The sequence below is a fragment of the Aplidium turbinatum genome, chromosome 8 (genome assembly GCF_918807975.1).
Source record: "Aplidium turbinatum chromosome 8, kaAplTurb1.1, whole genome shotgun sequence".
In the NCBI taxonomy this organism is placed as follows: Eukaryota; Metazoa; Chordata; class Ascidiacea; order Aplousobranchia; family Polyclinidae; genus Aplidium; species Aplidium turbinatum.
The window spans coordinates 21,201,586-21,224,725 of NC_137479.1; the positions used below are offsets into that span (position 1 = coordinate 21,201,586).

The following is a 23,140-nucleotide window of genomic DNA, read 5'->3' on the forward strand; positions in this document are numbered from 1 at the left end:
CAAGTGCGGTAGTGCTTTATTGCCTACACTCAAAACCAGTACCGATATACTATTATATATGGTCCGGTGCGCCTTATGTATGAACAAAAAACTAATCAAAGCAATTTATTGACAGTGCGCCTTATAGTCCGGTGCGCCTTATGGTCCGTAAAATACGGTACTTCTTTTTCGAGCACACTTTCACTTTTTTCCAGACCCCTAATATGTTATAGCAGGGTTTCCCAAACTGTGGTCCGCGGACCATTGGTGGTCCGCGACGACTGCACAAGTGGTCCGTGGCGATATAACAAGAAATTAAAAACTCACACATACACGTTGTACAGTAGCCTACGTACCCTGTCAAAGGTAATTGACGCAGGTCTTTACAACTTAAATGATTTCGAAAGCTTTTGCTATCCAGTATTGTAAATCTTACTTGTTGCACCTTCCTTCGTTGCAGTTAAAAAGTTGTTTACGAAAAAATCCCGTATTCCTCAAAGCAAAATAACAGCATTCATAAAGTAACTCAACATATGGAAAACAAGAATAAATGATAATGTTGTGGATATGTTTCCTGTTCTGTGTGACTACATTACCCACAAACCCTTAATTAATACAGTAGTTGATTTTCTCTGACGTTACACAACATTTGGAATTGCTTTCTGCACACTTTAAGAAGTACTTTTTAAAAGAGACACACATGAATTTTGACTGGCTTTTAAACCCTTTTGTTGTTACAAAGACTGATCTGTCAGGACACGAAGAAGAAGAATTAGCCGAATTATCATCTGATCGAACTTTAATGCTTAGTTTCAATCAAACAGCTACTGCATCTTTCTGGTTGAGTGTTGTGGAGGAATGTCCATTGCTATTGCAAAAGGAAGCTAAAATTTTATTGCCTTTTGCCTCGACCTACATGTGTGAGACAGGATTTTCAGCTCTTACCAACATGAAGCCAAAATATAGGCCCAGACTTTCCATGGACCCTGACTTACGAGTTTGGCTCTCACAAATAACTCCGAGAATTGATGACTTACGGCTTTATGCAATCCCATCCGTTCCATTGATGAACTTGTCAGTTTTTTAAATAAACAAAATTCGGTTTTATTCCTTTTTACCCTTTGTATTGGGGGTCCGCGAATGAACAGACTCACAAATAGTGGTCCGTGTCCCAAAAAAGTTTGGGAAACCCTGTGTTATATATATGATGTTTTTTATTTGATAGACGAAAATAAAACTTGAACTTAATTACCGGTAACTATCTTAGAAATGAACAGAAATTGCTAAAAGCGAAACTCAGTCTTTTAGAAATGAATAACAGACGGAACGCAGAAAGTATTTTGATCAAAAATTAAGGATTTTGGTAAAAAAATACTAAGGTTTTTAAACACATTCTTGGTGGAAGGCAACTTGCTCTCAACTTGCTGCACACATGCAAAGAGAAATTGGCAGCATTTTTCTTTAATATATATATATATTATATAAACAGCTATGCTTGCATTGATACTCTCATTGCTAAAAACAAATTTTTCCAGTTCAAACATGAACTTCACACCATAGTTAACCCAACTTAAAAGGTAGTTCAATCATCACCTGTTCTTTCAAAGACTCTGTACTTTGATCTGTAAGTATAATGCTGTTCTAATTCAGCATCAAAGTTTTCAGGGTCTGCATCTGTCCCAAAACAAACCTTTGTTACAAAATTTTTCAACAAACTTTCTTATGATTCAACTGACGATCCTTAATACGTAATAGGATGCGCAGTGTGACAAAACATTTGAAATAAAGTAAACAATATCAAACAAAAGCTTCGCAATCTTGCATAAGCTTACAGCTAACACAGTAGGGCCACTGCCAGTCACCAAAATTGACAGAGTAAAATTTCCACTTATTTTTAAAGTGCTGTTGTCTGTAAATTAATCAAACGATTTTTGCTCATCAGGTATACGGTAAGTTTCAAAACTTGTTTTGTGTAGGCTAGCCTAATTTAGGAGATGAAGAAATAACAAATTCCAAAAATTGTTAAGAAAATGACACCTTTTTTTTGTTCGATTTTCTTCAAAATACCTTGCTCAATGCTCAATCATCTTTCTTTAAGCTTACAACACAATTCTTTTTAAGGGGGCAGTTCTACTTAGAATCGCATTTTTTGTACTTGTCATAAATAACAATCTACACACAAAAGTTCACCCACAAACCCCAACAAACCATATATTGCGGGAAAAAGGAGGAAACAAGCTATCCAAAAATATTAGACAGTGGCTACATTTACGGCACCGTAAATACAACCGTTCCATGCCTTTTTTTTAATCTTTACGTCGCTTTTACTGCGCATGCGCGCTGGTGCGTATTTTTTCTTCTTTCTCGAAAGAACAAATGAAAAAAAGTGCATATATATATAACTTCTAAATTCAACCGCTTTTGCCAAGTGAATCTGCGGTGCGTGCGATCTTTGTCTGGCTCGTACTCCTAAGAATCATCATCATCATAATCCATCGTCGGTTTGTTCCCCACTAGTGGGGGTGGCCGATTGTTTCCGCGCAGCAATTGTCTTCATCCCTTTTCTCCATTTCACCCTGTCCCTTGCATCATCCTCCTTCAGTCCGACTTTTTTAAACTCATCCTTCACTTGTTGTTTCTACGTTCTTCTTGGACGACCGCGTTTCCTCTTCCCATCCACCTTTAGATCTAGTGCCTTTCTAAGAAAACTTCCTTCCTCCCTCCTTATCACATGTCCATACCATCTTACTCCTTATATCATCTTACTCCTTACTAAGAATATGTGTTCGATACCACCAAGAGGTGTTTCTTTTTTTAAACTAAATTTGAACCCGAAGTGACTCAATCGTTAGGCTACGCATTTTTGTGGCCGTTCAGTTTAGTTTGTTTTTAGTTCTGACCATCACACTGAATTTTAGCTGATTCATTGTTAGATTTTGCAAGGGAAAATACAAAACATCTTGCAACTAACATTCTCACAAAAATGCAAATTTTTATTCACATTTTAAATTGAGGTGCGTTCAAAAAATCTTTCGTTTGAAGCCTAATGAGGGCAAATAGGTAAAAACTGACTGCATATTCGGAATCTACGATAAATTTCCAATATATATCAATAAAATTAAAAAAAATTGAAATTTTTTTTCTAAGTAGAACTACCGTACCCCCTTAAATCCATTAAACTCTCAAAGTAGGCTAAAGTTCAGGTCACTTCTTGATTAAAACTCTTTATTGGTGGAGAAAACTTTAGTTTACATCAGGGCTTCCCAAACTGGGGTCGCGTAACGAACTTCAGGGGTCGCAAAAAGTATACCAATTTGCACAAGGTACTGCATATTAACACTTCGGTGCGAGATGCTGTGACAGTTATTAACTTTATTAAGAGTCGCGCACTCAACAGGCTGCCCGTATTTTTGAAAATTTATGATGTGAAATGGAATCGGAGTTAAAAACTCTTTACTGCATCGTGAAGTGAATCGGCTTTCAAAAGTCAAAGGTTTAAAATGGCTAGCCAAATAACGTTGAAAACCGAAATAGTGATTTTTCCAACAGATGAAAATTCAGTCTTGGTCCACCATTGTCGCAATCACATCTTGTTTTTGAAATTATGTCAAATTTGCTTGAAAAACTAAACGAATTTAATTTGTCCCTTTCCTAGGAGAAAATATCAATATTATGATTGAAATCTAATATTGATGCGTTCATCAAAAAATTGAACATCTGGAAACCAAAATTTCAAAATTGCTTATCTGAAATGTTCTCACTTCGCCTACCGTTCCAACCTAAGCAACAGAAACCTCCTTGAGACCTGCATTAACAAGCCACGGTGGACTTGCTTAATTGCTTTGTAGAAGAAAGCAGTCACACCTGAGTAACACCTATCACACTGAATAAATTAAATGGGTTTGCTTTTTTGTTGTTTGCAGTAGGCTTCGTTGTTATGGTCAGAAATAAATAATAACAAACTAAACTGAGAACGGTAAATTTTTTTTGATTTTCGTTAGATTCAAGCTTTTCAGTAAACATCACAAACGTATATTTCGCACTATTCGTCGTTTTAATCGTAGCCTAAAGGGCCGCGAAACATTTTAGGAGATTAAAGGGGGTCGCGATCAAAAAAGTTTGGGAAGCCCTGGTTTACATCACTCTTTTTACAAGTGTTGACGCAATGGTGTTGACTGTAGACATATTTTTTTTTATAAAAAAGGAGTGTTTGAGGTCGAGGGTTCTCGAATGCGCTAAAGTGGCGGTTTTCTGTGCTAAGATAACCGCATGAATTTTTGATGCCTCCAGTCGTATCATCAATGATTTTTTGTGGATTGACAGAGCTTGGATTGTTTGTATGTTTTAGTATTGCCGTGTTTATTGTGCCGTGGGTGTTATGCCACTTATAGCCTACTTAAACAAGTTTGCTCTCTACCGTGTAAAGCTACACCACCATGTTATTTTGTCTTTCGTCGCAAACATGTATTTCACTTTTTGCGTGTTTTCATTGGAAAAAGTTGACAATATAGGCTAGTAATTCATTGCTATTCTGACCAAGTTAGATCAATAAGCCTACATAGTTTTAGGTTCAATCCAACACTGCGAGGGTAACTATATAGTCCTCTTACCCGTTAGCTGACGTTGCCTTGCAACATGCGAGCTACTATATTGATGTTGGGTTTTTCAGCGAAAGCAAGCTGTCGATCCTTGTGTTCTGTCAGAAACAACTTAGGTTTGTGGTACAGTAGGAATACCGAAAATGAGCAAAATCCCAGCTGCTTCGTGCCACAACACCATCAAAAATTCTAATTAGGGAACATTACAATTAAATTACACTATTCTGAAATTTTCAAATTACAATTATAATTACTTCCAAATGTAATTAATACCAAGCTTCAATCAAGTTACAAAAATTTAATGTTCCAATATTTATGTGCATCGATGATTCTACTCGTAAATGGGATTAGGCCCACCATATTTTCATCACCCAAAAAAGGACATGTTTCGCAAACAAGCAAAATGCAAGTAAATTTTTGAGCTTAAAATTTTTATTTTTTACATCTTGGACCAATAAAAAGCAATAAAAGTTTCAGCTAAAAAACAAAACAAATTTATAACTTATGTCAGAATTAGCTCATAAATATTTTTTTATAGAAGTCATAGTCTACAATTAACATCCTTTTGATATGGTCATCGAGGCGGTAGGCATTTTAACATAGGACAGTTTTCCGTGCGAACCAGCTACCACCATTGCGCCGCGGCGCATTGGTTAAGAAGGGTAGGACAATTTTCCTTATAACTTAATTGATTACAGTCATTAAGATCCTTCTTGCACTCAGTTCAGTTGCAGAAGAAAAAAGAACATTAGCAGAGGGTGGGAATCGAACCGCACGCAATCAAAATGACTATTTCCTTGCCCTAACCTTAACCCATTAGGCCACGCTGCTTGTGACGATTCATTCATTTAATTTTCTTTGTATCAAAAATCTTTCAAGTAGATCGGTCAGAATAGCCTATCACGTGCTGAGTCGCATGACTGAAATCAGCTGATTCGTAAGAAAAACTGTCCTATGTCAAAGTGCGTTCCCATCGAGGCTAGCACTACGTCTGTTTGCCACAGAAATAAATGTAGGCTACCATATCCACAAGCAACGCATTCAACTTCAAAGTCGATAGGTCATTTTCCTAAACAAAGAGAGACCTACTTCTGTCACAGCCCATAGAAAACAACAGGTTGTAAAGGTTGGTTTGATAACAGTCAATTTACTTAAAAATTTAGAGATGGAAAATTTGGAAAACGGGAAGAGAGCAGGGATATCTAAAGAAGAGAATACAAAGGCTCGCAGCAATTGCATTATTCTCACGACACTACCATGGCAGTAGTTGTAGCGAGTTAAACATGCGATTCTTTTTTAAATTGCAGAAAGTTTTGTATTGCAGCTGGTAGCCTACAGTCAGCAACAGAAGACAGTTAGCAAATGTAGAAAATATTTAAAGAATACTTGTTTCGAAAGACAATTGAAAATTTACCAGTAAGCTGTTTATTTTAACACTGTCTTTGCTGTAGCCAATAGGCTAGATGTGAAGCAAGTATAAGTTGAATTGACAAGTAGCCTTCGGCATAGGGTGCAGCGAATATCGAAGCCTGATGGCAATAGCGCAATGCAGGTTGTCATAACATTAAAACAGAAATAGTTCACGCTAAACAGATGCACGTCTATTTTAATTGTCATCAGGAGCGCCGGAGGGGGGCAGAAGTGCCTTTTTAAGGTTATGTAAGCTACTGTAGATTTTGCAATAAAACAATTTCTGCTATTCGCCGTTTTGAGCCTAATTGTAATCTTTCATTATTCCTTCAAAATAATATTCACGACACAAAAATCTGTATCACAGTAGCTTACATCATTATAACATAGCATGATGTCCTTTCGTGCCATTGCTCTTTGTATACTGGATACTTATTATATCAGAAACAGACATATTGGTATATCATTACACGATAATTATTATTATTTATTTTGCAATCAGACTCAAAGTCCATAGAATTCAAATTTTTAACAGTCATCACACAAAATATCAGATAATGAGCTGATAGATGAGCATTATCGCTATATCTTAAAACTTAAAAAATAAGGCCTTTCAGCAACAAAAGTGCCCTTTTTCACAATCCTGCTCCCCTGATTGTCAGACGTAATAAAAGCCTCTGTATCCGCTTCTTTATAGATATCACTGGAAGACAGTCTTTCATCATTCCATCCCAATTTCATCACTAACTTTCTAACACGGTTTTAAAAAAATATAGGCCTATATATAATATAAAATAAATAGAGAAAAAGTCGCCCTACGGGATTACGTTTTGTAAACTGAAATAATTCGATTTTCGATTCGTATTGAACCAATGCGACTGTTGCATGGACGGTTGTTCAAGCACGAGTAGACAACATCCACATTGAAACAAGCATTCTCGTGAATAGCATACTTTGACTTCAGTCATTTAAATGCACTAAATCGCTCTGCAATCGTTCCATTTGTAAGAAAACATCAACAATCAACCAAACTGTTTCAGAAACAATAACATTGGCCTATAGTAATTCATGGATCTGATGACTGCGGCACTTTCAGAGTGGTTAATGTTACAAGAAGCTTCATCTAATCAAAAATACATGATGTAAATGCTCAGCAAAGATTTCCAAAACTAGACATGTTCCCTAAACATGACTTTAGCAATAATTTGTGACAGGCGTTCCAACCATTTTACTCTTATGCTTCATCTAGTTTTCGAAAAAGGTCTATTCGTTTCTGTGAAGCAAGAAGTCTGCCCTGAGCTGGAAAGTTGTAACAAATGAGCTGATACCCACATTTTCAAAGGCAACCATTCTTTCTGTTTGTTCATCTACAACTTATTTCAAAAAGTAAAAACTCCAGAAAAAAATCATGGAGGCAAATATTTTTTTAACACTTGATTGAAAATGACAAATCTTTTATTTCATCATCCGATTGCGCTTAGCACAGGCATCATAATTTTGATGAAAAAGCAAATTAAATTAATAATAACGGTACATTAATGCTAAATAAAGCTATGGAAACAAGTCATGTGGCATGTAAAGGCAATGTTGTAATTTTTAATTGGAATATATCTTGCCGCCTATAAAAATATCAGCATAAACTAAAATCAGTTGAAAGTTTAAAAACTTCTTTCGATGCATATAAGATTAAAATGTGTTAAATATGTTCCCACAGCAACAAGGATGTTTTTCTAGCAATGCCATGAAAAATAAATCAGTATGCATATATGAGAATTACGGCCACATACATACATACCATGTTATAACAAATTTATCAAAGTGCAAGCATACTAAATTTATGTGGGATATGCACTATAGTATGCAGTCATTGATAAGGCGACACGATTGTTTGGTAGAGATGTTAATGACATGATGAGTTATAGCTTTGTCAGTTGATGGCTCAGCTAAGCAATGAAACTTCGTGAAGGTAGGATGCCATCAGTTTGATCCCGTTCATGTAGTTTAATCTAAAAATCAAAAAAATAAATAAGATTGTGATCAATTATTGTGAGATGATGGCACAGCACTAAAAAACGATGTCAATTTGCTCGCTCAATGTCGACGTGACTGATATTTGTTGACAGCCTTGCGTAAAACACAAGCCGGAATATCACACTAACCAGCAAAGTCAGCCACTTTTTTACATTGACTCAAGGTCAGCAGACGTTGGAAAATGTAAAAAGGGAGAATTTTTTCGAGTTGGCACTTGACGTGAGTGACACTGATCCTTAGCTTACCGATCAAACTTTTCGTTTTGGGAGTGAGCCCCGTCATCGCAAGCACCCACTGGTAAAAGCATTACATTCTTCCCAGTAGCTTCTTGGAATGTCAATGTGACGGGAATGCTTCCTCCTTCCCTGGTCAAGTCTGGCTCCACGCCAAATACTAAACACACGAATCATAACAAAGCCTGCTGCATCGTCTCGTAGCTAACCAGGAAATCATTTTTGTAATAAAACATTTGGCTTATAGCCGAAGCGAATTTGATCAGTAGAGCTATGCACAATTGGACATAACCATTTCTAAACGAATGAAAGTTTCCGGAAGATAGTTGGAACCTCAAAAATCTTTCAAAATACCATAAATAGAAGAAATATCAGATCATACAATAGCAAATAATTTAATCTTTAAGTCATCATTTCTAGGTTAAAGAAGGCCTTTTGCATTGTCTTCAAACGTTAAATCAATGGCAAAGGTAGAGCTCGACCGATATATCGGTCAGCCGATATTTATCGGCCGATACCAGGTGCAGATAATTTTCGCCGGTAAACATCGGCCAGCAAAAATACACTCAAAACCAGTCATGCATGCTTTTAGAAAAAACACAAGTTGCTCAAACGTGCTTATAAAGAGCGCATTTAAACTCTCTCGTTTTAATTACGTGCATGCGGCTGCACTCAATCCATTTTTGCAACCAGCACGTGGGTATGCTTTCGAATGTCCTGTTTTGTGCACGTGGAAGGGCGCTCTTCTAGCTCCATTTGCTGTATTTGTGCTTACTGTTTAATGGGCTAGTGGCGGTGACACCGATCTTTGTGCGATTTACGCTCACAAAAGATGTTCTCTTTTACATGTCGGCAGCAGTGGCCGAGTCGGCAGCAGTGGCCAAGTCGGCAGCAGTGGCCGAGTCGGCAGCAGTGGCCGAGTGGTTAGCGCATTGGGCTCGCAGTCGAGAGCCTGCATGTTCGACTCCAGCCAGCCACTTGCTGTTGTTTCTCTGGGCAAGAAACTTTACGATAATTGCCTCTACCCAGTGATCGATTTTGAGTAATGGGTAGTACTAAATTTAAGTCATAAGTAGAGTAGACAACCGGAAACAGACATTGCAGTCGGCTGCAGCGTGGGTCAGGTGTACGTCGGAAGGCGTACACCGATGCATAGCGCTCAAGTCCGCTTTCCCACAATGCAGGATAAAGATAATAAAACAAACAAACAAATACATGAAAAAAACGTCCAAAGACCAAACAACGTCCAAAAACCAAAAACATCCTGAGAAACTATGTTTTTTGAACTACAATTTGAAGCTGTTGAACTTTGATTAATGAATTGAACATAAAACAGTATTGCATTTGGTTGTTTCTTCTTTGTTTGGTGTTTTTGGTGTTAAGAATGATATTTCCATCACAGCAGTCAGCAACCAATGCATAAACTTTCTTGGACTGGTTTGTTGCTTAATAACTTTGTTGGTGACAAATTTTTCGTAGTAGATATATATCGGTATCGGCCTAAAAAAAGCGATATCGGTCGAGCTCTAGGGAAATGAACATATTTTGCTACCTGAAATCAATTTCAAAAAGAAATTCACAAAGAATGATTGTAAAAGATCAGTGATCAGCATTTAGCAAAGTTGAAACAACGTCGGAAGTGTGAACTGTGTGTACACCACAGTGCAGTGTGCACACTGCACAATGCTGTGTGCACGGTGTACACCAACTATTTATCCCGTGAACGTTTCGCAAATGGTTACAAGTTCCTAAAAGCATTTTCGTAAATCAATAGTGACAAGAACTAAGTTCGACGAGCCTGCAAAATGAATCATGCCAAGCCATTGTCTTGCCGCTACCCGCTGATTTATTAAGCAACGTCAGCAATCAAAAACAACAACGTTAGTGGAATGTTCTACCGTAAAGTTTGCGGAGCAAATCTAGAACGGCACGTTAAGTAAACTTCGTGACAACTTGTGGAAATAATGCGATGTTTGCTCTTTTGATTAGATTGCTGGAAAGGACAAAGTTCGTTGCAACGAAATCCAAAAACGTCCATGAGCTATCAATAGTGCGGACTTTGGTTAACGAAACTGGGATGCGTTTCTCGGCAGCCGATTTGTAGCAAGAATTGACAGCGATAGACACGTGTTTCGCCCATGAGGCTGGGCTCATCAGTATCGCACCGTATTCTAGCCACAAATTTATTCCAGCGCTTGTGAGTAAGCTCACCATCGGCCGCATCACACCAATAATTTGCTAATTTTACATCTATTCAACGTTATCAAACATTCAACCGATGTGGCAATGGCAACCTAGATTGTTAGTATGTTATCGATAAATACATATCAACACAAGTCGGGTTGAAAAAATTCCTCGTTGGAAAGAGTGAATGGTTTTTTATGGCACGACAAGCTGACAAAGCATTTTATACCGGCAAAGATTTCTTTATGAAGGCTGCAACTGTTTGCCTATGGCATTCAACAATGGGCGCTGTTCGTTGCAGCTCACAAACACGATTGAAACCGGACCGCACACCATTTACATTACAATACGTATGATGCATCGCAATCATTGTTAAATGGCAGTTACGCAGCACTTGCCTGTAACATGCTTTTTGTGAAAAATTTTCTTGAACACACAGCACGATGCGCACACATGCCTTGTCTGTCGCGTTTCATTGTACCGTTATGCTAATAGTGGTGTAAAGGGTAGAGATGTACCGATACCAATATTTTGGCCGATACCGATCCCGATACCGATATCACTTTTTTAGGCCGATACCGATACTGATACCGATATTTTGGCCGATACTTTGGTGTTACAAAAAGAAGCAATTTTGGTATTTGCAAGGAAATATATCAAATGCTAAGTTTTACCTTATTTGCATAAAACTATTAAAAAAAACTTTGAATTGGCATAATTTATTAAAGATTCAAGAATCCAATCTCAACCGCATTGTTGTGTCATAATAGTAGGTTTTAGTAATGGAAGGCCACCGTAATTGAGGATTGGGGTATAAGGGAAGAAACATTACATCATAATTGAGGTTTCTGAAAAATTAATAAAATGTTTGGGCAAACTCTCCAAATAGGCTATCATAATTGATAATAAGATGTAAAATGTAAAGTTTGGCGCTTGTCGTTTGGTTGAAAAGCTTTTGCCAGGCCAAGACTACCCAGGTAGCAAAAATGCGCAATTCTGCATCGCTCCCACCCCGCCAAACGCTCAAAAAACCTGTGCAACTCGGCTGCCCCCAGCAAGCCGGCTCCACCAGTCGGCAATTCAACTTCCACCCTTAGCCGCAACAAAATCACCAAGCCCAAACAATGTCGCAGCTGAATAAGTAGGCCCAAAAAGAAAGCAATGGGACCACAAATCCTCAAAAAACCAATCAAAATGGTCCCGTTGCGCCCAAGATGACAACCTCATTGCGAAGAAAGGAGCGTCCCCCCCCGGCCACCAGCACAAGGCTGAGCACTCACCAGCACAGCGAGCTGCCGCAACCCGCCAACCACAACGGTGCAGCTTCCACACTAGCCATTTTCTACACAAAACGGCTGCCGAGAAACATATAGTTGGTTAGGTTGTCTAAATGGCTAGTGTGGAAGCTACACCGTTATGGCCAGCGAATCGCAACAGCCCGCTGCACCAGTAAGCGCCCAGCCCCGTGCCGACAGCAGGGAAGGACACTTCCCCCCACAATGAGGCCGCCATCCCAGGCGCAACAAGACCACTTATTGATTAGTTCAGTGAGGATTCGCAGTCCCACCCCGAGCCCGCCCAATCCGCCACGATATTGTTCAAGCCTGGTGAGTCCACCACAACGAAAGGCGGAAACCAAACCACAAACTGACAGAACCAGCCCACCAAAAATAACCAAGCCACACGGGTCCCTCAAACGTCCAGCAATGCAAAAACGATGCAAAACTACACATTCCCGCCACCTGGGTACTGGGTAGTCTTGGCCTGGTTTTATCCTCTGCTGAGAGTAAAAAAGAAACACAAATGAAAAACATTGGAGAAATTGAGTCTCCTTCACAACTTAAGAATCGAACAACACAAAACTGCTGAAACAAAACGTTTTGTTTGAGTGAAAGAATCACTGTAAGCAAACAATGCCAAAAGGTGCGCCCATGAAGTCATGGGAGTGTGAGGTATCAAAAAGTTGAACAGGTTGTTATTTTTCTACTTCAATGTGACGACATTGACGTTAGTGACTACTTTAAAAAATCTATATCTTTGCTTCTGCAGAAAATCCGCAGAAAACGCCTTTTTTTACACGTTTAGTATCGGCCACAGTATCGGCCAAATTTTGCCGATACCGATGCCGATACCGATACTAAAAAAATGGCCGATATCACCGATACCGATGCCGATACCGATATATCGGTACATCTCTAGTAAAGGGTAATTTTTTTTAATTTAATTTCTTGTGCCACTTCATATTCCATTTAAAGGAGTAGTTTACCCGAGGCTTTCAAAACCCTAAAACTTTCTACAATCAATATTTTTGAGCATACTAAGTGTTGCTTGTTGCTGTTTTTCCCGAAACTTTTCGTTGAAGATTGTCAATGAAAATACACATTTTAACACCGTCGAAAACCGCTGTGCAATAATTTCAACAACTCTTTAACAAGTTGCAAACAAACAGAACGTCAGCGTAACAAAGTCACCACATCACGAAGTTAGTGTCAGCGATAACATGTTTGCAGAAAGATGGCCTGCTATTTTCGATCGCTTTCAAATAAACGATCATACAAAAACCGATTCGTTTTTGGAAAGTTTAAGTTTGCATTTTAATTTTCAACTGATCATAAACCTAATAGGCATACCCGTGTTCATGGCTCTTCTCCCAGCCATGTAGTGAGGGTGGTTGAAGTCAGACACCCATGGCTTGCCACCGTGGCCCATATCAACCGATAGTTTGTTGGGACTTCCCCGCTCTGCAAAGACTTTTTGAATGTGGGCTTTCACCTACAAGTGTAAAAAATTATCAAGATAAATATTTATAAAAACATTGGCAATTAAAAATAACTACGGATTTCCATTGGCTGAAAAGGCCTACTTTACAAAATAAATACGTCTGCTGAGTCTACGACACTTTGAGGGCCGATAACTGGTATAAAAACTTATCAAATCGTTGAAAAAGTAATGCATGTCACCAAACTCTTTTTTAACTTTACTTGCAAGGAGAAAAATATACACACGGTACACGGAACGATAGTTCAAGTTGCTGGAAACCTTTGCAGGTGTGCTCCAAAAGTAAGCTAATCCATTTTAAGCACTACAGTACTACTTGTGAGGGGCACGTCACTCTTGTTCAAACTAGACACAATAAAAACATCTTCTGAAATAAAACCAGATCTATCGAAAAAATTAATCCAACGTTTATTTCGACACAATTTGAAAGCATATGTAATGTATTTGTGTTGCCCTTGTCAAACTGCAACCAATAACTATCAGATGTTTGTATTAAAACTCAGTTGATGAATGAAATGAAATACAACGTACGTGTCTTTCTATGTCCTCGGGCAGTTGGTCAGGCACCAACCTGATGGAGAACTTTCCAATGACTTTTCTTGGAATAACAGTTTTCGCACCAGAACCATCAAACGCGCCTTTAAAAACATCGGTTTTGCAATCACGAGACCATTGTTTCAAACAGCAAATCAAACGTTTTTTACATTAATTCAACCTATGCAGACGTTAATCTAATGTAAAAAAAGCTGATTAGCCGTTCGGAAATCTAAAATAAGTTTGTGGCTAACAGCGTGAAGAGTAGATGTTATATAATGCATGCCACTGGTCGGTATTTCTCGTTTTTGTTTTAAGCATTGACGTTTCGCGCAACAACCTATTCCAGCGTTTCTTAACCATTCCAAAGTGGATGGTTCAAAACTTATTCACTTGGTCATTATCACTCCTCAGATGGAAAATCAGTCGTTTTTTGCATTGATTTAACGTTTGCAACAAATCAATGCAAAAAACGGTTGATTTGCTGTCTGTGATGGTCAGAAATCAAAGCAAACTGAACCACTAGTTGAAGACAAAGTAAAAATATTTTTGCATGTGCATGTTCCCACTGGCGCCGACTTACGGGGTTACGGGGTGGCCACGCCACCCCGTAACCGCTATGGCGGGGTGGCAGCCACCCCGTTTAGGTTACATTACTTACTGCAAATAAATGTAATTTGAACGGAAGTTTAAATCTTTTTTCGATCATTGGTTTTCGCTTCAAGTCAACGTGAAGCAAGAGATGAACCAATACAGTATTGCGAACAAAATGATTGTTTTGTCACAAGCATGATACTAGCGAAACATCAAGCAAGCTACGTGAAGATTACGCAACACGTGGCTACAAGTTTTTTCCTTGTTGTTGTTGCGATCGTTTTATTTGTTACTTGTCATAAGTCATTGTTACGTTAGGTTTACAATGGGATTTATTAATCAATAAAATACGATCTTTCTATTGCCTCCCTCAAAAATCTTTTTTAAAATTTTTTAAACTGCTCATAATATCGCTATAAATCATGACAGCTATAAAATACTTGGAAATAAACTTATCTGGATGATTGATAGCTCCACTCCCTAAATGAATATCTATTTTCGAATTTCATTAGAAAAATGCAATTTTCGAAACTTTTTGAGTTTTATTTAAATAGTGCACTTAGTAAAGTAGCAGTTTTAACGTTCTGCAAATTTACACGTTTATATGATTATATTCGAGGAAAGCTACACCCCCTGCCAATTCCCAATAATGAAAGCAACCTTTTTCAATTACTCAAGATTTTGCATTTTGAATTATTTTCCGATTTCAATATTGTAGTGTACTGTCATCTACTTCATGCTTTAATTTCTACTTTGTTATCTACTTCATGCAATAATATTGCGTGTCAATGCGTAACAAACTGTGAGGCGGGAATTTATTGGTCTGACATACTGTAGGAGTTGCTTGTTACATCATAGAAAAAAATTACGAAAAGTCGTCCTGTAAAAGTCTGAGGCGAGAATTTATTGGTCTGACATAGGAGTTGCTTATTACATCATAGAAAATAAAGAAGACATAAACCCAACGCTTCTGCGTCTGGAATTGCAACAGCTGGAAAGTTTTCAACAGCAAACAGATTTTTGTTTCAACTATGTCGCAACTGCTTGATCTATTTGCAAGCAATGAAACAATTTCATTAATGCTTCCAAACGTGGTCTGCGTTGTGAAAATATACTTATCGTTGCCTTCCACCACCTGCGATGCGGGGTGATCATTTAGTGCACTCAGGCACATAAAAACCTACTTGCGATCTACCATGACGCAACAGCGATTGAACCACGTTCTAATTTTAAATGTTTATCAAGCTGAAGCTTCACGGTTACAACTTGACCAGTTGATTAGCAGTTGGATTGACAGAGCTGCTGTTCGCAAAAATACTTTTGCCAAATGTTAAGTGTCAGACCAGCAACGTAATAATAAAATTCACGACATACCTCCTGTGCTTTGTTTTAAAGTTGCTTTGTAAATTGTCGAGCTACAAATCAGGTGTGAAAAGACAATTGCATCTACGAAACACGCTTAGTAAAAATCAAACAAAAACATGCAGTTTGATAGTTTTTAGGTTGCCATATCGTGCTACCGCCACCCCGTGCAAAAATAAAAGTCGGCGCCTATGCGATGTTCCTGTACCTTCAATTCCATGGAGAGAGAGAGAAGGGAATCTCCATCGATGCATGAGAATACCAGCCTTATCATCATGCAACAGCTTCTCAACGCCCACGTCTTTACGGTATTCCCCAAGATCGAAATCTATAGGTTCGTACGATGAAAGCTCTTCTGGTGTCACCTACAACAACGATAGAGATGTGGTTCGTTTTTAAAAAAAAACATGTTAAAAAAGAAACGAAACGAAAATAAGAACACAACAATCGTTTTTTTAGCACCAACAACTGTCTAAAATTTAAATGTTGGAACAAAATTTATATTTTTGCTTCACTGAAATAATCAAGACATCGATAAGTTACCAAAATAAAACTTTGTCACTAAACTTTTCATTAAAATCTCTATTTGACTTTACCAATGATCCAAAAGGATGCGTTGCGTAGTGTAATAAAATAATCAAAAAAGTATTTATACAGTGATTAGTGAGTACTGAGTATCACACTAAAATTGGCAAATGCAAGTTTATTACGTTTAAATTGAAAGAACTTAAATTTGTCAATTTAGTGTGGTACTATCCACTTTTTTATCTATAAGTTAACCCGTATCAGTCGACTAGACTGCAGATTCCTCAATTAGACTTTAAAGAACGTCATAAAACTCCATGTAATACTAATAGGCTATTATTGTGAGCGATGCAATGAAAAAACAAACAAACTAATAAAAGAAATTAAGATAAGCAGCAAAGGAGGTTGGCTGTTAAAGTGGTCACCGCTGGGACCGAACAGTCTACATCTTCGATAGCACTTGAAGTTCGGAATGGCCCGTTTTGGAGAATCTGATTCGGAGACAGCCTTTTTCGAAGAAAACCGATTCGGCGATTTCTTGAAAATGCAGCAACGGCTTTTCTTTATTTAGACATTTTGTAGGGATCATTTAGGTAGGTTATTGTTTCAGTGATGTAGATGTAAATTAGCTGATATCTTGAGGGTAGGCCTAAAGAGCCTATATTATAGGGTTATAGCGATATCTAGTTATTTTATAGGTTAGGCAGTTAACCTAACCGATAACCGTTGATGTCACAGTGGTGCATCATGCTAGTAACGTGGGGGGGGATCCGACTTCATACATCAGAGAAAGAAAGGCAGTTGTTTACTTAAAGAAAAAGTTTACTAAACTACAGGTTAGTAAAGTGAATGTTTTAAGGAAGCGATTGCCAAACTAGCCACTGATGTGTCGACCGTGGTAATGATTCATGCGTAACAATTTTAGATGCGCAATTCGGAATTAGATCTTCAGTCTTCGAAATTAGCGTCGGCAATTGCCGACGCGATGCATGAATGGCGCATTAGCGTCGGCAATAATAATGCCGAAGCCACACGAGCGCTTGTAATGAACACAAGATTACAAAAAAACTAATTTTCTTAGACTACACCAAACTAGAATGTTGATTCAATCTTATTATTGCTGGATGTTTTAATTGGGTTTTTTCCTACTTCGTGGCGCTTAAACACGTGCCCAGCTGGGAGAATTGAATCTTTTATAGAAATATCACCCTATTTGCATTGATTTAACGCCAGTAGACGTCAAATTATTGTAAGCATCTGCTTCTTATTGCACCTCGCTTTCTGTTATCTCGTCCAGCTGATACAGCATCTGATGATACCGATTCTGACTAGTTCTTTATCAAACAGACTTTGTGTTGCTCGCAGTGTCCCAATTGTGCTGAAATTATGTTATAGGCCTATGTAAATCGAGACAATCTTCTCGCAGGGAGCTATTAATTTGTCACCGGTAGCTGGTTGAGCAATTAACATTATTTTATGATAATTCAACGTCGCTAGATGTCGAATTAATGTAAAACAAACGTAAATTTCTTATTGGGCATTGTTGTTACGCAATATAACCCGCCGGAAAAATTAAATCGATTTGTGCGGACTCGAACATTGAATCAACCCAAAATTAACTTACTTCCCCCTCCGTGAGTTATTTAACGTGAATTACCGTAACAGTAATTTGGCGACACTGGGCGCTCAACTTGGCGACACTGGGCGAGTTGGCTCAAAATCGCCACTCTTGGAAGCAAATAACCCATGTTGATGCGCAATCTGCTGCAGGCGGAGATGACGACTGATGATGACCGTAACAGTGTGCGTATTGCGTTGCTCGCTTTATTGCTACTTTTGGTAGTATTAAATCACAACAAATCAAACAATGCGGTCGTGATAGACTACTCTAGTATATTTTTTGCTTCTCGTTTGACAAGTTTTGATACAATTTTTTTCGTAATAAATGTTCGCAGCAATTGCCGAAGCAATTTCAACTTTTGTTGTTTGGCCTCGGCAACGTTTTTGCCGAAGTAAAAATATGTTAGTTTCGAAGACTGGATCTTTGCATGCTCGTCTTGAACCAGAACGGTTTTGCCACTTTTTCCTTTTGTTGGTTCTGTTACTGCATTTTATTTCCACAACATCGTTTCTGTTGCATTCCGACAAAGAAAAATAAATTGAAATTTAGCAAAATATAAAAAACATGGAACTAATAAATTAACATATTTGCTCATATGAAATTGACATGTGTGCTGCAACACAGCCTTTATCCAAACTTTTCAAGTTTGTAAGCATAAACATTACACACCAAAAAAAAAGTTAACGTTTTAATGGGGAGGCTATAATTTGTTGTGATTAGCCTCTATTATAAGCTAATTCCTTTGAACATATGCAGATGTGAGATTTTAGAAATCTCCAAAAAATTTCTCCGAACCGACCGCTTGAAGTTGGGTGGTTCATTGGTACCATTTGCTGAGCATGCGATCACACTTCTGACTTACAGAACTTAATTTAAACTGCAACAACCTAAGCTATAGTAATTATGATAATTTACTAGCTGTAATTGAATACTTTCTTTTGCATTTTCTTGTTATGATAAATGGAAACAGTTGTTATCTGAAAAAAATCTATGAAACGATGGGAAATAGTATAAAAAACGAAAGAAACAAATAAAAAGGATAAAAAAACGACAAAATAATAAAAAACAATGTTTTTAACCATCCCTAAACATCGCCAAGCTTTCCACGTAAAAATTACAAGAAAAATGACTAAAACAAACTAAACACCATTTTGGTTTGTATATTTTGCTTGTTTTTCATCATTTGTACCTTCTTCATCAAACCAAGGGTCGATATGTGCAGTGCCGGTCACCAAACTCGAGACAATGGCGAATATTAATGGCCTGGACTAACTGCCAAGGTAGGTATCAACAACCATTGTGTTGTTTCGTCATAGAAATTACGTACAATACAAGCCCAATACAATTTGTAAAATTTCGGCAGCAGTAAATGGTGCAAACTTTTGATAATATGATCTGCGGCATGACCCTCCATGCCTCACACACAGATCTCGGAGGAAATGCGCAAATTTGAGCAACATAATTCACTCATGTTTAAGGTTGTTCAAATGGAAGACATCGCTGTTCTGGTTTACTGAACTTCGAACTTTAGTTTTTGGAAGCATATCGAAAATGTCGAAATGTTCTGATGTAGTTTCCACTGACAAAAGTAAAATTTACATAGTAAAAATATCGCTATGTGCTTCATGTTTCCCGGGATTTAAATAGAATCGAAAAAACCAGGTTATTATAAACTCTATGGATGGGCTTATGGGCATCAAGCTAATCCTTCTATAAATACGTGTAAAGGAAATTACTGTACCTGCAAAGGGTCAATTAGATTATTAGAATCATTTTACGAGTACCGCACCACAAACACATTGCTGCTTACCGGTGCTACAGTGTCATTCACGCCAGGAATCAAAATTTTGCCTTTCTTATCAACAAGCGAGTTCATTATGGCGATCAGATCACCCATTGCCTCATGGACACTTCCTCCAAACACCTGATGAAATTTTTGAGCTTCATGAATATTATTTAATAGTCAATCAATTTTTTACCTCTTTTAGTAGATTTGGCATTGATGATGGCAATCGATTTTTTATCTCACAAGAGTTAGAAAAACTATAGCTTCAGACAGTAGCTGAAAACAATACCTAGGTGACACACGTATAAACAAGAGAATAGTTCCAGAGCACTATTCAAATACCAATGTATTGTTTCTCAGTATTGTATTTCAGTGACACAACAAAGACAATTCTATTCAAAAGTCGAGTTATTTTGGTTTAGTACTTCTCAGCTAAGTATAAATATGATGTGAAACAAACTTGAACAAAGAATTGAAAAAAAACCTGTAAATAGCTATTATATATAAACTCACACCAGAGTGGAGATCTTTTGTAGAACATTGAACTTCACAGAAGAAGTAACAAATTCCTCGAAGACCATAAGTGATGCAAGGCTTCTTCTTACCCAGCCAATAGTTGTCAGATATACACACATAGTCCACATCAGCAAAAAATGTATCTTTTCTATAGAAATATAACAAACACTCTCAACCAAATATATGTTATCAAATAGAGTTGAAAAAATACTTTTTTGAAACTGAAGAGAAAGTAGATTAAACTGTAAAAAATTACTTCAAATTGTTTAAAGTTGCAATTATTGCAACAGGCCTATCACTTGATAAACCAGCAGGTTTTTAATGTTTTTTAAAACAAAAATTAAATTGAAGAATACTTTTCGATTGTCCACCATAGCAAACTTGATTTGGTGAATACAAATTGATATAACAAATGTACACCACACACTGTTACCATGAATCCACTAGTCTTCAACTCGGAACCAGAAATAATGTTGGAATGAATAATTGCATCTTTTCCCTTCAGTATAGTCATTAAATGCTCTATGTGTTCAATCATTCTAAAACAATACTACGGGTCTCATGGCTTCATTTACCTTCCCATAATTAAGTCATCTAAACCTTCTGATCCTGATTCCTCCATTCCTTCAAAGCAAAATTTGAGATTGACAGGTATCTCTAAACCTAACTTTTGGTATGCTTCAATGCAATTTAACCAACACAGCACAGGACCCTTATCATCAGTGGATCCTCGGCCATATAGTTTTCCATCAACCTTCAAAAGAACTTATAAATAATTTACTGCTCCACAGCGACAATTGTTTGTCATTGTTATATTAGTGAACTTGAAATTATTTAAAAACCTGCTTAAAAAACCTGTGTTAAAATTTTTTTAAAACCTAAAAAAATTATTATTTATATATTTAAAAAACATTATATATTTAAAATGAGAATCTCAACTCGAAATAGTTCTTAGATTCAGGTATATATATTATATTTAATTTCTTTATTAAAAAAATACAAACAATACCTCAGTGAGCACAAAAGGCTCAGTATCCCATCCATCATCTCGGTGGGCTGGTTGCACATCCAAATGGCCATAAACACAAAGTGTCTTTTTCTTAGGATCCTTTCCCAATACTCCAAGAATTATGGGAGGAAGAGGAATCTGTTCACCTCCAGGTAAGGTTTGCATTCCTAAAATAAAGTGATAAATTTTCACCATGTTGCTAGAATAGTTACATATGCAATAAAAAAAAATTAAAAACAGAACTTTTTACTTGATTATACACCAGCTTACTCAGTCAATAATATAGCAAACACTTGCACTTCACTACTCAAGTACTCATGTAGTTGTAACATTGCAGCTGGCTGTGAGACTTCCCATTATTTAATGCATATTATGTAACGATTGTGGGTATAACATATTAACGAAAAATATTTGGTAAATTATAGAAAGACATCATAATGCATATTATTAAGTTAGGTCTAATACAAAAGCACTGTTGAAATGATGTATATATAATTTATTTAAATAAAATGTAAAACAGACTAAAATAATTCTGAACAATAAACCTACCTACGTCAACAAGCTCAGTTGTGCAACCAAGTTTTTCAAGTTCTCCAGCAGTGTGCTTCACTTGGCGAGTGACTTCACCACGTACTTCAGCCCATGCTGAAACACTTTTGATCGCAACTACTTCAGCCAGCCGATCAATGTATAATTGTTCATGCTCATCAACATAATTAAAAATTCCTTTCAAATGTGCCATGTTCAAGCTCAAAACTAACTTCAGCGAAATAAACGGTACTTTTAGTAGGCTATTCTGTTAAAGGAGGATAAAAATTACTTGTAACAAAGTGGCTATGTTCACAGCACTGGTTGGGATCAAAAGGTAGCGTTTCGTGGCAGGTGTTGCCAGAGTTAAGATTTTATTCTCTGCTTAGGACTTGTGAGTGCTTTAGTTTCTAGTGGCCAGCAAGTATGCTAAACTAAAAGCATATTTCACCCTAAGCTGTAATTCGTTTTTTATCAGGTAAGTTCAATGCCCTCATGTTGTATTGTTGTAAATGCTGTAGGCCTAGCAAAGCAGTTCTAACTGATTTATTATCTTGTTCATAAACAATTGAATCTTTATCTTTGGACTAAGAAAGTTATTTGACATAGGAGTAGCATATTTAGCCTCCAAGCTTTCACACACATTTTGACCAGTTTCCATGCTTTTGACAAAATTTTTGCTGCAGAAATTACTTCTTGGGTAACCACTAACCAGCATTTCGGTGGTCTTTTTCTTCATCGTGTGTCACACGGCCATAGCCCAGAGCATCACGCAAGCACTTGCTCTATTGTTGAACTCGGCCAAATCCTGTGCAGAGCACCTTGCTTTTAGGTCAGGGCATTCGAGTAGATGTTGCATCGTTTGCTCCTGTCTGCATTTGCAACTTGTCTTCTCGGTGGTCAAAAACTTTCTCATTGAATTTTTTGAAGTCAATACATTTGTTCTGCGACAAAAGCAGCACTTATCAGATGTCCATGCTTGCATCTCGATGGGTGTCTTATAAAAACCACCTTCACCAGTGATTTGGATGTAGGTAGTGTTTCGTGGCAGGTGTAAATAGATTAAACTATCAGAAAACGTGTCATTCTTAAGCCAAACGTTAGAATTTTGCGTCGATAACCTGCAAACGATGTTGTAGAGAAACCCAAGACTTGTTCATTTTTCTTAGCTCGTATGGTACTCTGCAACATAAAATGGAGATGCGTTCCTGACAGAATGTCAACAATTTCTTGATCATTGCTTTGATAAATGGAATGATGTCTTCACTACGGTAGGCCACATAAAAAAGTTTATTTGGCATGCAATTTTACCCTGCACTAGCACTAGCCTACTTGTCATTTTATGAAGGCAATGGTATGTACTCTGGCAAAAATATACACTAAAAATTTCACACTGCGCCTGCATCACACAAAATCTGAAAGCAATGCAGGGTATTTATAGAATTGCTTGAC

At 37.4% G+C, this 23,140-nt stretch overlaps 1 protein-coding gene across 1 annotated transcript; it reads right to left on the bottom strand.

Moving 5' to 3' along the window:
* Positions 1-7,424: 7,424 nt before the first annotated feature.
* LOC145775360 (cytosolic non-specific dipeptidase-like) lies at positions 7,425-21,973 on the bottom strand. Its single transcript, XM_082586649.1, has 10 exons — positions 21,710-21,973; positions 21,161-21,327; positions 20,727-20,905; positions 20,149-20,299; positions 19,660-19,773; positions 15,912-16,068; positions 13,745-13,851; positions 13,066-13,207; positions 8,264-8,411; positions 7,425-7,993 (listed from the first exon to the last, which is right to left on the bottom strand). The coding sequence occupies exons 1-10, from the start codon at positions 21,900-21,902 to the stop codon at positions 7,927-7,929; spliced, it is 1,425 nt and encodes a 474-aa protein (XP_082442775.1). The 5' UTR covers positions 21,903-21,973; the 3' UTR covers positions 7,425-7,926.
* Positions 21,974-23,140: the final 1,167 nt, after the last annotated feature.

What these genes read in the sequence shown, in the direction of transcription:
- LOC145775360 (XM_082586649.1), bottom strand. Translation starts at nt 21,902, where the DNA reads ATGGCACATTTGAAAGGAATTTTTAATTATGTTGATGAGCATGAACAA. An exon ending in TGAATGACACTGTAGCACCG is followed by an intron (nt 16,069 to 19,659) that starts GTAAGCAGCAAT and finishes TCGTTGTTGTAG; the next exon opens with GTGACACCAGAAGAGCTTTC. An exon ending in CTCTCTCCATGGAATTGAAG is followed by an intron (nt 13,852 to 15,911) that starts GTACAGGAACAT and finishes ATGTTTTTAAAG; the next exon opens with GCGCGTTTGATGGTTCTGGT.